General features: G+C 45.7%; 1 protein-coding gene across 1 annotated transcript in view; it reads left to right on the top strand.

Annotated features, from left to right (window-relative positions):
• Nucleotides 1–12,955, top strand: part of LOC8030473 (SUMO-activating enzyme subunit 2) — a 51,250-nt gene that overhangs the window by 561 nt on the left and 37,734 nt on the right. The window contains exons 3-6 of the mRNA XM_029988202.4: nt 2,938–3,008; nt 4,176–4,240; nt 4,889–4,989; nt 8,636–8,757. Of these exons, the coding sequence (XP_029844062.2) occupies nt 2,938–3,008; nt 4,176–4,240; nt 4,889–4,989; nt 8,636–8,757 (359 nt within the window). The remainder of the gene's footprint in view (nt 1–2,937; nt 3,009–4,175; nt 4,241–4,888; nt 4,990–8,635; nt 8,758–12,955) is intronic.

Below are 12,955 nucleotides of genomic sequence, written 5' to 3'. Positions count from 1 at the left end.
CAGCCGCACAGCCTCGTTCATATTTACGGGAAGTGCGATTTTAATTGATTGATCTTAATATCAGCCACTATCTCATAGTAAACTACATCGAAATGTGATGTTTAAAGAGGGCATACTTTAAAGAGCGCACGTTTTATGGAAGGGGACCTTGTGACTACTGAGGTATGTGTTCCGTAGGAACGCGAAAGAGCTTTATGGGAAGTGTTCAGTAATCAATGAGCGCGAAATACGAACAGGTGCAACCGCGAGGAAAGCGTACAGGCCTCGGCTCTTGGGTCCTCGGGACCGTGGCTACGCGTGGAGTTCCATTGTCGCTGATGCTTGGTTTCGTCTGTTTCACGTATTTTACAGCGGAGCTGTAAAATACGTGAAACAGAAGGGCTAGGTTCACTAGGATCGTGTCCGGTATGTGGACACAAACCTACCTGGGGACAGCTACCTCCATCTGTAAGCGACGGCGGCAAGTACACGATCAGTATGGTTTCCGCCGTCGCTCGTTGATGGTGGCAACCTTTCCAGCTATCATAGAAGAATTGATCGTTGGGTGCGTTGGTGGAAATTCATCGAAGGAAAATGCGTGAAAAACAGACGGCGAAGAAGAAGAAGCACACGTAACGAGCGCAGCGCTCGTCACGTTTGTTTCTTCGTCCTCGTCTGTTTTGCACGCTGTTTCCTATGCTCTTATCAGTTTCGGTTTGGACTCACGATGGGTCGGCCGTGCGCCCTTTCGGGGAAAGGAGACTGGCTGCGGAAGGAGCAGCGACATACGCAGCAGCGCGATTGGGTTTGCAACTGCCGCAAAGCCGCTGTCGCCTCGACTTCCACTGCATCCAGCGCTTCAGATTTCCTTGCCAAAGAGCACATCACTCGCCTGGAAAGCTGCCGCTGAGAACAGAACCAGCGATGTAAAAGGCGCCGGCGGGGTGACGACTGCACTCCATGCCGGCTGAACAGTGTCCGGGTGCGGCGGTGAGGTTCCGGAGGGAGTTTGTGAAAAACTTGTTTGGCGTCATGTGCGCTGTGTGTTCACGTGACTTCTAATTCAACCCTGGTTCGTCGGAGACGTATCCACGATCGGCAGCGTGTTGGAAGAGAAGAAGCGGGAAATTGGGCGCGTGCGCGTTGCGGCAGTGTATCGAGTACAGCTCCGCTGGTCTTCCTTCTTCACGAGAGTGGAAAGGCTGAAGGTTTTTTTGACATGGGTGCCCGTTAGGGTCCGCTTGTGACTTGTCCACCTGCGATGCATTCTCCTTTTCGAACCCACAACGTCGCTTTGCCTGCACAGTGAGTGCCTACTGGTTTCAAGTAGAGATGTGGCAAACTTTTTGCGAACCTGAGGGTCGAAGATGAACCTAGAGCCTTATTACATTCAAAATGCGACGATTTTCGAACTTCCAAATTATTGTGCTGAAAAATCTATTGTTTTCTAACTTTCGAATCGATTTTTCGTGCCATGAAATGCTACATTTTGGAACTTTAGAGTGTATCACATCAGGAAATTCAGTGACTTTAAAAATAAAAAAAAAAGTTCAGAAGGTCAACGAACTCTGAACTTCTGAACTAAAGTTTTCGAACCAAGTTTACCCCATAAGGTGAAGCCAACAAATATAAATAACACAAGATGTCAATTTGTGGAGTGGAGTTGAAATTACACCAGTAGTCTTATTTAGCTGATCAGGCCACAAACGACTCGCTTGTAAAGCGCTTAATGATCACTTTGGAGTGGCCTCGTACTTCGCACCTTTTTCTTTCGAGAATCACACAGCTTCTCCCGCGCAAAACACCTGTAGGTTGCCCCGAGGTAACCTGTGGGCCATGAGATCCCTGATCTGCAGGCTTGAAATTCAACTGAGGCGCTTCGCTGGGAGTGTCCTTCATAGCATTACTTGTTTTTGAACGCAAATTCCCCCATTTCCTCGAGTCAAAGAGAGGCGCGCGCGGAGTGCAGCGCTGATGTGTTAGAACAAACCCTGAATCGCCGCTTACTTCAGTATCGTTAGTAACCTGGCTGCATTTCAGAGCAGCCAATATCTCCATTCATTGAAGAAAAAAAGTTCCAGGCGACAGCAATATGGTTAGCTCAATGACAACTGGTCCTGACCTGATAAGCTGTACTTTTTGGGGGGGGCCAGGTAATCCCATAATTTAGTCTGGTTGCATTCTCCTCAACCTAGACTTGTGTCAGGTACTGTGCCTGTGTTTAGAGTTTTCTCCATCCCACGGGTCATCCTGCCAAAAATAAATGCCCAGAGCAACTAAAAATTTTCAGGTAGCCTGGATGCTTTTATGTGCATGCATTGCCCTATATATTTAGTTGTCTTAAGCCAGCATTGTATTTGATTGCTATTAGTTCGCAAGTAAGTAGGAAGTATGTTCACCTTACCACCTCAGGGCTTTTCGATAAATTGTTCAACCAGTTCAATGCTTGTTTCATAAGTTAGGACAAATAACGAGGAAGACATGTAGTACCGTCAGTACCACAGCACTGAGTAGGAAGGAGTATATTCACGGCATAATTTTACTGCATTGTTTGCAGTAAAATTTGTAGCACATTTTGCAATTTGTTTAAATTAATTCATTAAGACAGCTTGAAACTGCAGAATTTGATTTCTGTCCTTGAAATTCAAAAACTTCAAACTTAAAATAGAAACTTTCAAACTTGTACCTTGAAAAAATTTGAAATCTTCTCATTTTTCAAACTTGAATCTTAAATAGATTCAAAGTGTTTAGAGTTTTTCGAACAATCAAAAAATTTGAAATCTTCGAACTCTGAACTTTTAGAAACCTTGACATTTTCAAATTATTCCAATTTGAACCTCAGTGGCGTTCTGAAGTTGCCAACTTTTCAAATTTGCACTTTAGCTAATGAGGTTCAAACTTGAACTTAAGGAGGTTTGCGGCATCCTTAGTTTTAACCTTGCATTCATTTCACCCTAGGTTGCAAAAGAAAGTGCCGAGAAACTTAACCCCAACGTGAAGATTACGGCACACCACGATACCATCATAAAGTGAGTCAGAGTTTACTTTTTTCGTTGAGTGATGCTATACGCACGACGATATGTTGTCGATAGCGTAGGGCGTCCATCATCAATACCTCCGAATGCTTGAAAAAGAATGTGTGCCACCCTCAGGATTCAATCCTCTGTCCGCTGCACATGAAGCAGGCGCATTGCCACGAGGTTATGCCACAGCTTTGACAATCTATTTTGCGTAATCAGATTTGGAAGCTGCTAAATGCTAGCGCGTGATTCACTGAGGCGTGTTTACCCATGCCTCAGGCCCCCTCCATTTCTCCCCCCGTAAACCAGGTGAAGCACAAAAAGTTTTGAGTCATGGGTATAGCCATGTCCAGTTGCGGCGCACGACGTCACGCGTATGCGGAATGCAAGTTTGTCTGCTTTTTGCACAGGTGTTGCAATGATTTCAGAACGCCAAGCTCTGCGCCATCTAAATGACACGAACAAGAGTGCTTAGGGTGCGTAGGCAATCACATGACCTCATCACGCTATAGCAATGATGCTGACCGTTCAAGGGCTTACTACCAGCATTATTAAACAATCCTACGAGCACCTTGGTACCAAAATAAATTTAAATGTGCTTAATCCTAGGGATAAAGTGGGGAGACACATTATGTGCAGAAACTCTCCTGGGCTTATAACTATGGTTCCATGTTTTCGCTGTATACCAATGAAACCCATAAAAGTATAACCCCCTGAGCCAGTTTTCTTAAAATCTGGGAAAGCCAAGAGAATCTCGGTTAGAAGCCATCCTTCAATAAGGAAACAAACTCAATCTTCACGGGAAGAGATGCTTATCTTCCGCTTTATTTCGTGAACCTTGAAGATAGCCCAGGCTGAACTGTCCATGCGGCTGCAATTATCTTTTGGTAACCACACCTTAGTCTCGTTTTCTTCTCTGGTCGGTGTGGGATGGTTTTCCCAAATATTCGGGTCACGCGTATGTTCCCTGGGGATGGGAGAGTCCCACCGCCGCTTCTTGATAAACGCCAATTTCCTGCCGACCACTAAGAAACTCCGAATGTTTGAGAAAAAAAAACAACAATGAAAGCACTTTCTTGAATTAAAGGGAAAACCCTGAAAACGTGGAACCCTGCTCATAAATAAGCATCCTGCACAGCTCAAAATGTGCTGCACATTATTTTCTTTTTGCGACAGGCCTGAATATGGAGTGGACTTCTTCAAGCAGTTTTCGATTGTCATGAATGCCCTGGACAATCGAGGTGGGCAGACTTCAGACTTTCTATAACTCTTACGTCTAAAACTGTTGTTTCCTTTTCTGTTTTTTCCCCTTTCTGAAACGAGTTTTGTATTGTTGTGGACAATATCTGCTGTAACAGCCCTTCGTGATTCTTTTGTGTACTTGCCAGTGTTTGAAAAAACTCTGGTTCAGATGGTTAGAAAGCAAAGTTTAAGTCCCATTCTTTTAGCTCCTTGACAAACCGAGAGATAATGAAGCTTGTGAGACCGTAGATGAAGAAAAAAAAGCCGGTTTCGAGTGTTACAACTCATGTTGTATGGCAAACGAAGCCTATACTCCGTTCACCCTTAAGCTGAGACTAAGGTGGGGCTACGTGCCCGCTGGACCAATCATCTGCCTCCCTCTTATCTGCTGACCCGGCACTCTGCAGTCTCAACTTGGGGTTGAACGGAGTATACTATGACTGCGCCGTCATCTAAGATTGTGCTCCCTAGTGTACCTCTGACTTTTATGAATCTCGCTAATTGATGACAAGGCTATTTATATCTTTTGCAGGAATAAAATGGGTAACACATTTTTATATAGACCTTAAAATAGAAATTAGGCTTGAGTTGAGTCTGCATACTGGGAGCAGTGGTACTAATGAGCTGTGTAATGATGACCTTCCCAGGGGCTCGCAGCCATGTGAACCGGATGTGTCTCGCTGCTAATGTTCCGCTCATTGAAAGTGGCACGGCTGGCTATCTCGGACAAGTCTCTCCAATCTTCAAGGTAAATGACCAGGGAAACCGTCTACTGCAGAGGCGTGGCAACTTTTTAGCTCGCGTCCCTTGGTTAAGTAAATTACTATCGGCGACTCTGTACTGCTTCTCAAGTTATTTTCCCGATGACTAAATAGGGAGTTTTCATTGAGCATGTTTCCTCCTCCACTATGCTCTCCACAACAAAGATGTGCGGTCAGCCTTGTCTGCAGTGTTCCGGATCTCGTAGCAGGCTCCAGAGAGAGTTGTGGGATGGTAGAAACAATTTACGAAAGGCCTCTTTTAGCTACAAAAAAATTTGAGAGCCCTTGCACTTCACATGAAGATGGAGGACCAGCGAAGCTGTTATTTTTGCGACGTCTAGAGGCCTGTCCGAATAGGATAGTACTACAAAACTCACGACTCCGGCAAATCGTGCCGCGCTCTGCTTCCGGCCGTCGGGGGGAAATTTCCCTCCGTCAAAGCTGGGGGGGGGGGGGGGAGGGGAACTTCCCCTCGTCAAATCTCCCCCTCGCTTTTTCCACGACGGCCTTGCTCTGCTCATCACATGGGTCCGTAGAGCTACTCACACGCTCTGTTGGCTGTCGGTCAATCGCTCAAGGCCTCCGCCGTTTTTCAAGTCCCGAAAACGGGAAAGGGAAGATTAAAGTGTGAGTGGGCAAGCCAGGCAAGCGTGCGTGGTATCCAAGGTCGTGTCATCTTCCAGCAGTTCTGTGGATTGGATTCCCGCGGCTCTTGTTCCTCACGTTCCTCGTATAGACAAACAAACCTGGTTGGTTTGGAGTTTAATAAAATAAATGATATACTCTTAAGTTCTCAATGTTTCTACATACAACTAAAAGTCTCACTGTTGCGCACTGCACTTTATTTTTTTCGAGCTACGAACATGGATTTTGACAAAGAAAGCTGAGCCAGGGCGGTTGAAACGCATCCTTCGACGCAGGAATATCCCAAATCTACCCGAAGCCGGACCTCCTTGGCCTTCGAGCCGAGGCGACGGCGGTACGTGAGGGCGTTGGCGAGGTGAGCCAGACGCAGGTGGCGTGTGATGTCAAATCTGACGAGCACCGACGTCGGAGAAAAGTGGCGGAAACAAGGAGAGAAGTCGTGATCGTGAAAATTTTCACGACTCGTGCAAAAATTTTCTCGACTCCTACAAATCGTAAAAATAGAAGCGTCCGCTTCAATTTTCACGATTTGTCGGAGTCGTGCGTTTTGTAGTGTCCTGTTTGGACACCTCTTAGGACAATGCCTAGAGGACAATGTCTAGGACGACGACCTCGAGAGCGACGCCTAGAGGACAATGTCTAGGACGACGACCTCGAGAGCGACGCCTAGAGGACAACATCTAGGACGACCTCGAGGACAACGTCTAGGCCGACCTCTAGGTCCATTTTTAGGACGACCTCCAGGACAATGCCTAAAGATGTTAACAGAGGATCAGGACCTCACTATCTAATAATGCCAAAGAAGGCTGACTCATGCTGGTTGCCCCCTCTTTTTATTTTTATTTATTCATACTTGCCACAATTAATGGGGAGTTTTCTGTCAACATCCGTGGATGCTTTTTTTCCCAGATCCTAGCACATAACAGCTTTGCTGTAAAACAGTAAGTCAATAAAACTGAATAATGAAGTACGCTTACAACAACTTCTGGGCATACTTATTTGAGTTTGAAGCTTGAGCTAGACACACAAGAATATCTAGACGGGTTGTCTAGAGGTTCGCATCAATACTGTAGGTATTTTCATTGTCTGCATTAACGCTTTGTGATGGTTCTGACACTATCTTGCAGCTTCATTGGCAGAATAGACTAGTTCCATAAATCCGTGCATGCAACACTGCGCATGTTGCACCCTGAGAACTAGTTGGCCAAGGAGTGGTATGGTTTTGGTTTCGATCGACACGTCACCAAGGGATCATACACAGAGTGTGGACTACTAACAGCCATTATCTTATTTTTCCTGGTCCTGAGCACATAGTTTTTGGTCTCTAAACTAACCTAAATGGCCATACCTCGAGGCTTTAGCACAAGCCCTAACCATACGTGAAGTTTGTTTTGACACATGCGCTTCTTGTATTTTTGTACCCAAGCCTTTCTATTAGCTTTTTGACGTATGTGGATGAGCCAGTGCTGGGAATCTCGACACTGCGAAGCTCGGGTATCTTGCTTGTGTACGAGTGAAGACGCTGTAACAACCAATAAGTATGCATACACCGAGCTCGCACCTTCACATTAGTGGTGCTGGTCAGGAAGTTTATTACTGTTTCGTCTGTTCATTGACGAAATATACCTTTTGCAGTTACTGTTTTTGTTAATACGCCTGAGTACGCAAAATAAAACTTGGAGACGCCATTGAAAAGCTAAAATCGAACACATTTTTTTTCCTTATCTGTACTGACCAGCAGCACTGCACAAAGTGAAATTGCCACCGCCTTGCATTATACTAATTCAATATAGCATGTAGTACGCATGAAGTTATCCCGCAATCATAAAGGCACATTCGCACATACAAACTGTTTCTCAAAAAGCAACAGTCGAGCACTTACGTGAAGAATGTCACTCCGTTCGCCGGATGGCACAAATACAGGCGTGAACCCCTATGCGGTGCGCCAAACAAACTAAAGGATTCCAAGTGCAATTGACTGTTGCTAATGGCCACAAGATTTGTTACGCGCTTGCTTTCTTCCTGACTGAGTATTCCAAGATAATTTCAGACACAAATCTTGGGCGTCTGTTCATGCTCATCCAAAAAGGCTTATTGAGGAGTAGGGGACGCTTGTTAGGGCCTTTGTCGTAGCTAGCTGGACTCAGCATTTGCGAAAATTTGATTTCCAATCGGCATAAAATTTGGGTGGTTTATATATCATGACATGAGGAAGACTTCATAGTAAATTTTGTGCAGTAGGGAGGTCGAATTTATTGCATTTCATGCGCCAACGTTGGGCTCAACTTTGGGACTCCTGTGAGGATGCAGCTTTTTTTTTTTTCGCCAATGAAGTAACAAGAAGTGGACGTTTGGCAAGCAAAATGCGTGTAGGGCTCAATGTGACCAAATTTCAATTGTGGTTCACCGGAAAGATATAATCGTGGGGTGAGGTGACTAAGCCATGTCTCACTACGTTTGCATACGCACGCACAGTATTTGGCATTTTTGGGAACCAAGAAAATTTCCCCGGCTTTTCTTTTATATTGCTCGAGAATAAGAGCATTGTACATTCGTGGAAAGTCAGATAATCTAAAATGCAAGCAGCGCATTGAATCATTGTGTGATAGCGTGAACTGAAGCTGCTCAATCGAAACCGAAACTGAGTGGCCAACTAGTTCTAGAGTGCACTGCGTGGCATTTTGCCGCGATCAGGCGCTTCGAGCTTCAGAAGACATCTATTAGTAAGATCACCTCAGGATCTGCATGTGACAGCAGCTGATATTCATTCCGAGCCTTCAAACGAAACATTTAACGGTGAACATTTAATCGGCCAAATCTCTGAAGAGATGGTGTATAATCTTCCCCGTGCATTTAGCGCCACACTTGATGTTGTGTTTCCCAGTCCAGATATCTTTGAAATCCTGGCCACTTGAAGCTCTTACAGCTGCCACTTTGTGCACTTGGAGACTATGAAGGTTGCTTTCCTGACAAGTGTTGTTGATGCAGGGGGCCACCGAGTGCTACGAGTGCCAGCCACGTCCAGCCCAGAAGACATATCCTGGCTGCACCATCCGAAACACACCTTCGGAGCCCATCCACTGCATTGTCTGGGCAAAACACCTGTTCAAGTATGCACATTTGCTGAAATGAGAGGTTGCAGTAAGATACAATGTAATGTTAACTCTTTTTTTCTGCGAGAACACGTCATGGGGCAATCATTCATTATCGTTTCTCCAAGCTTTCACAGGTTGTGGATATGTTAAACCATCTTCAATATGTTTTGATAACAATTGTTAAATTATTAAATGTAATTGATTATTCTACTCTCATTTAAATTATTGCCATCTAGTTTGGGGCGCAGCATCTTCGACTAGTAATCTGGAAAAGGTACACCTGTTACAAACAAAGTCGTTGAAGGTAGCGGTGTGCAAATATTTGAAACTAATTTGCGAATAGTGTTTGCGCTGTTCGATTCAATTTGCAGCAAACTTGCTGTTTGTAGTATATCAAGTTTAACAAAGCTGTGCAACAATTTAATTGTTGAAAGAATTTGCATCTTCTACTTTTGACATTGTTTATCTTGTCACAAAGGACAGAAAACACATCTTCCTTTATAATGTTGCGATTCCGCCGCGAAATCGCAAGGCAAAAGTTGGAATATTTCTCGACCCGCAGCCCCGAGCGGCAGCCATGAGAACCTTGCAGCATGACGTCAGAGGGGGTGTTGTAGAAAGATAGCAAGTTGTGCAAATACCTACTCAATAAAAGGTAATTTCTCTCTAAATGTGGTCATTCCAGCATAAATATAAATGCGTAAAGAACCTGGTATCATCGACAAAACTTTTATTATACGGAGTTTTAGTGGTGCCATCTATCCGAGGTCAACAAAACTGCCAGCTCTATCTGCTACTGCTAGCATCCGCCAGAAGCCGGAGGGGGACGGGGGCAGAGCTGAAAAGGATATGGCCGGACCGGGACGAGCACGTTGGCACTTTCCTCCTTTCGCCATTTTGATCGCGCTGCTCAAGCACTTGGTCGCAAGCAAGTGAGTGCTCGCTGCTCACCTGCTTTGACTCTAGAGAGAGAGCTTCACCGGAACCTCACGCGTCCTTCTTTCATGTCATAGTGCACATGACACGGAAGATGGTGAAGGAGTTGAGAGTTACCGAAAACCTCAATCTTTGTCAATTTTTAAAATAAAAAAGTGAAAGCTGCTTACAACTCCCTGTAACGCCGAATTAGAGCGCAGCTCTTGAGGAGGAGGAGGGAAGGGCACTGGGGGGGGGATTAAACTAACCAGGGGGTGGTCACGTGACCTTGGGGGGTCACGTGACCTTGGGGGTCACGTGACCCCCAATGCCGATGATGTCATCACTGAGGTCACTGATGACGTCATCATTGACGATCACGATGCGGGTACCGATGACGTCATTAGTGACGTCACTGATGACTTCACCAGTGATAATGACGATGACGATGCGAATGTCGGTGACGTCATCAGTGACGTCGCTGATGACGTCATCAGTGATGATGACGATGCGGATGTCGGTAACGTCATCAGTGATGATGACGATGCGGATGCCGGTGACGTCATCGGTGATGATGACGATGACGATGCGGATGCCGGTGACGTCATCAGTGACGATGACGATGTGGATGCCGGTGGCGACATCAGTGACGTCACTGATGACGTCATCAGTGATGATGACGATGACGATGCGGATGTCGGTAACGTCATCAGTGATGATGACGATGGCGATGCGGATGCCGGTGACGTCATCAGTGATGATGACGATGACGATGTGGATGCCTGTGACGTCATCAGTGATGATGACGATGACGATGTGGATGCCGGTGACGTCATCAGTGATGATGACGATGACGATGTGGATGCCGGTGACGTCATCAGTGACGATGACGTCATTGGGGGTCACGCGACATCGGCGGGGGTCACGTGACCTCAGGGGAGTCACGTGACTTTGGGGGGTCACGTGACCTCGGGGGGGGGGGGGGGGGTCACGTGACCTCGGGGGGGGTCACGTGCCCCCCCCCCCCCACGAGGTCACGTGACCCCGGTGGGGGGCTCGCGCGGTGCATTATGGGACATTTCCCATGATGCACCGCGCGGTTACGCCAACGGCGACGGCGACGCCGACGCCGCTCAAGCCGGAAACGGGCCCCTAAGAGCTGCGCTCTAAAACTAGGACATGCAGGCAAAAGTTGTTTTTTGTTCTTTACTTCAGAAAGGTCAAGACATTAACTCCCAAATTATTTATGTAAAGCACTGAAATTGTTGCACAGCTCCTTTAAAGAAAAGTATGAATAGCGTCTTCAGAATTCTCCGGTTTCTCGTGTCAGGCTTCACTGTTTTGCACCAGTACTTTGCTGTCAAGCTTCACCACTTTGCACTGACACGCACGTGTCAAACTTCACTGTTGTGCACCAGCGTGCTAGAAGAAACGGCTGACGTGTCTGAGTGTTTGGGTTGGCTGGATGGTCTCGAGTCAACCAAGACGATCTTAAAGTGCCTCTCCAGCCTTAAATGAAGGTCTTTAGTTTCGTATAAAAACCTTGTGGCAGGTAGCAGGACCTCCCCATGGAAGTGTCCACGAAATTTCAGCTTGCGATTTGAGGAATAAAGCACGTAAAACGCAGTGATGAAAGTGCTGCGCCGTTTGCGCCAAATTGCTTCATAAACAAAAATCTGATACATTTTGCACGGAAATGCCATTTTTCCTAAGAATTGCAACACACCTGCGCTGAGGTGAGCTTAAAGCAAAAGTATTAATATTTTTTTATTGATTCACTTTAATATTGATCAAAGTAGAAGGAAAGAAAAATGGTACAAATGTGTATTTTACAGCTTCCCTACTCACCGTATAGTTTGTTTCGTCGAAGGTCGGAGCATAGTTGAAGGTTTGAACGCATACAACCACAAGCACACATTCTAAAAGTACAAGTCACGGGACATTCGGTGCACTTGATTGGTTTAGCCAATGAAAGAACAGGTATGAGGAATTGACGAATTCCATGATGTCGCACTTTGATGCTGCGAATCAACTGGCCAGAGCTGTGTTGAGGCTGCGAATCAACCGGCCAGAGCCGTTGATGCTGGGCATTAACCGCTCTGACTGGTTGTTGCGCTGGCGAGTTGATCGCTAACATTGTCAAAATTTCCAGACAATGTCGTCGATGTAGGAACTGAGAGCCCCGAGAAAACTTCACAAAATAGTCCTGTGGTCAAACAGAACCAGAGTCTTGTACTCCTGATAAGATAGCTTGATTATCGCGTCTGCCGCATGCCTACGTTTCATGACTGCAAAGTACCGTGGCACTTGTGCCGCTCGCATCAACCTCTACCGCCTCTCACCAGCGTGTTTACATCGAACTTCACCGCTTTGCATCGGAGTGCTGTGAGCAGCGGCTGACCTGGGGGAGCGTCCGTCTTAGCGGGATAGGCACGCAAATTAGGCTCAAGATTATTCCATGTTGACCTTCTTTGTCCTAATTGTGAATTAATATCTATTTATAAAAAAAAAAGAAAAAAAACTGAGTAGAGAAAAAGAAAGAAAACACAGGGTTATATATATGTATTTGAATAAATACGGTAGTGATGGTAGTTCCCGTGCTGCTGTCGATCGAAAGAGCAGCGAACTTTGACATAACTCTGGTTCCTTCGCCTCTAAAGAACAGTGGCTGGTTGTTTTTGCAGTGTATGATATTAGAGTCTTGAGTTTGGTGGGTTTTATGGGACACATTTTTATTAGTAGACATGCTAGCGGATATGCTGATTCTTGCTGTCATTTTACAGAATTTTACAGGCTAAACAAACAACCGTGTATAAAATGGGGAGGGGAGAGAGGATTTATCCCAATGAAGTGTTGCACTATGAGTCACTTTTTAACCATTTTTTAATACCTATTGAGAATGAAATGTGTTCTGACTTGAGTCTTTTTTATGAAGACTGTCTTCCTTTTACGCCCTATCTATTCTTGTCACAAATGCTAATAAGTAATATGCTCGAGTATCAAACAGGAACCCTTGATCATTGCCATGAATGAACTCAATTAGAGATACAAACACTTTTTCATTCTCAAGTGATGTGCCAATAGATGTTGGCATCTGCTCCAAAAGCGTTAATGGCTGCTCCAAACCAATATTTTGCCTGCTAGAGAACCTGCTACAAGAGGTCAAATGCTGCTTCCGTCAGTGAACACACCTCTGGAAATTCCCGTATTGCGACTCGCTCGATAAATGAGCCGTGACGTAATAGGATCGACATGCCGTCTCCTTAGGGCGCTCCTTCCTCCGCCCTCCTTGCCATCT

This window comes from Ixodes scapularis, unplaced genomic scaffold (assembly GCF_016920785.2).
Source record: "Ixodes scapularis isolate PalLabHiFi unplaced genomic scaffold, ASM1692078v2 PGA_scaffold9__187_contigs__length_104089568, whole genome shotgun sequence".
Taxonomy (NCBI): domain Eukaryota; kingdom Metazoa; phylum Arthropoda; class Arachnida; order Ixodida; family Ixodidae; genus Ixodes; species Ixodes scapularis.
The sequence above is the reverse complement of the archived record's forward strand: the minus strand, read 5'-3'. Positions and strand labels throughout refer to the sequence as shown.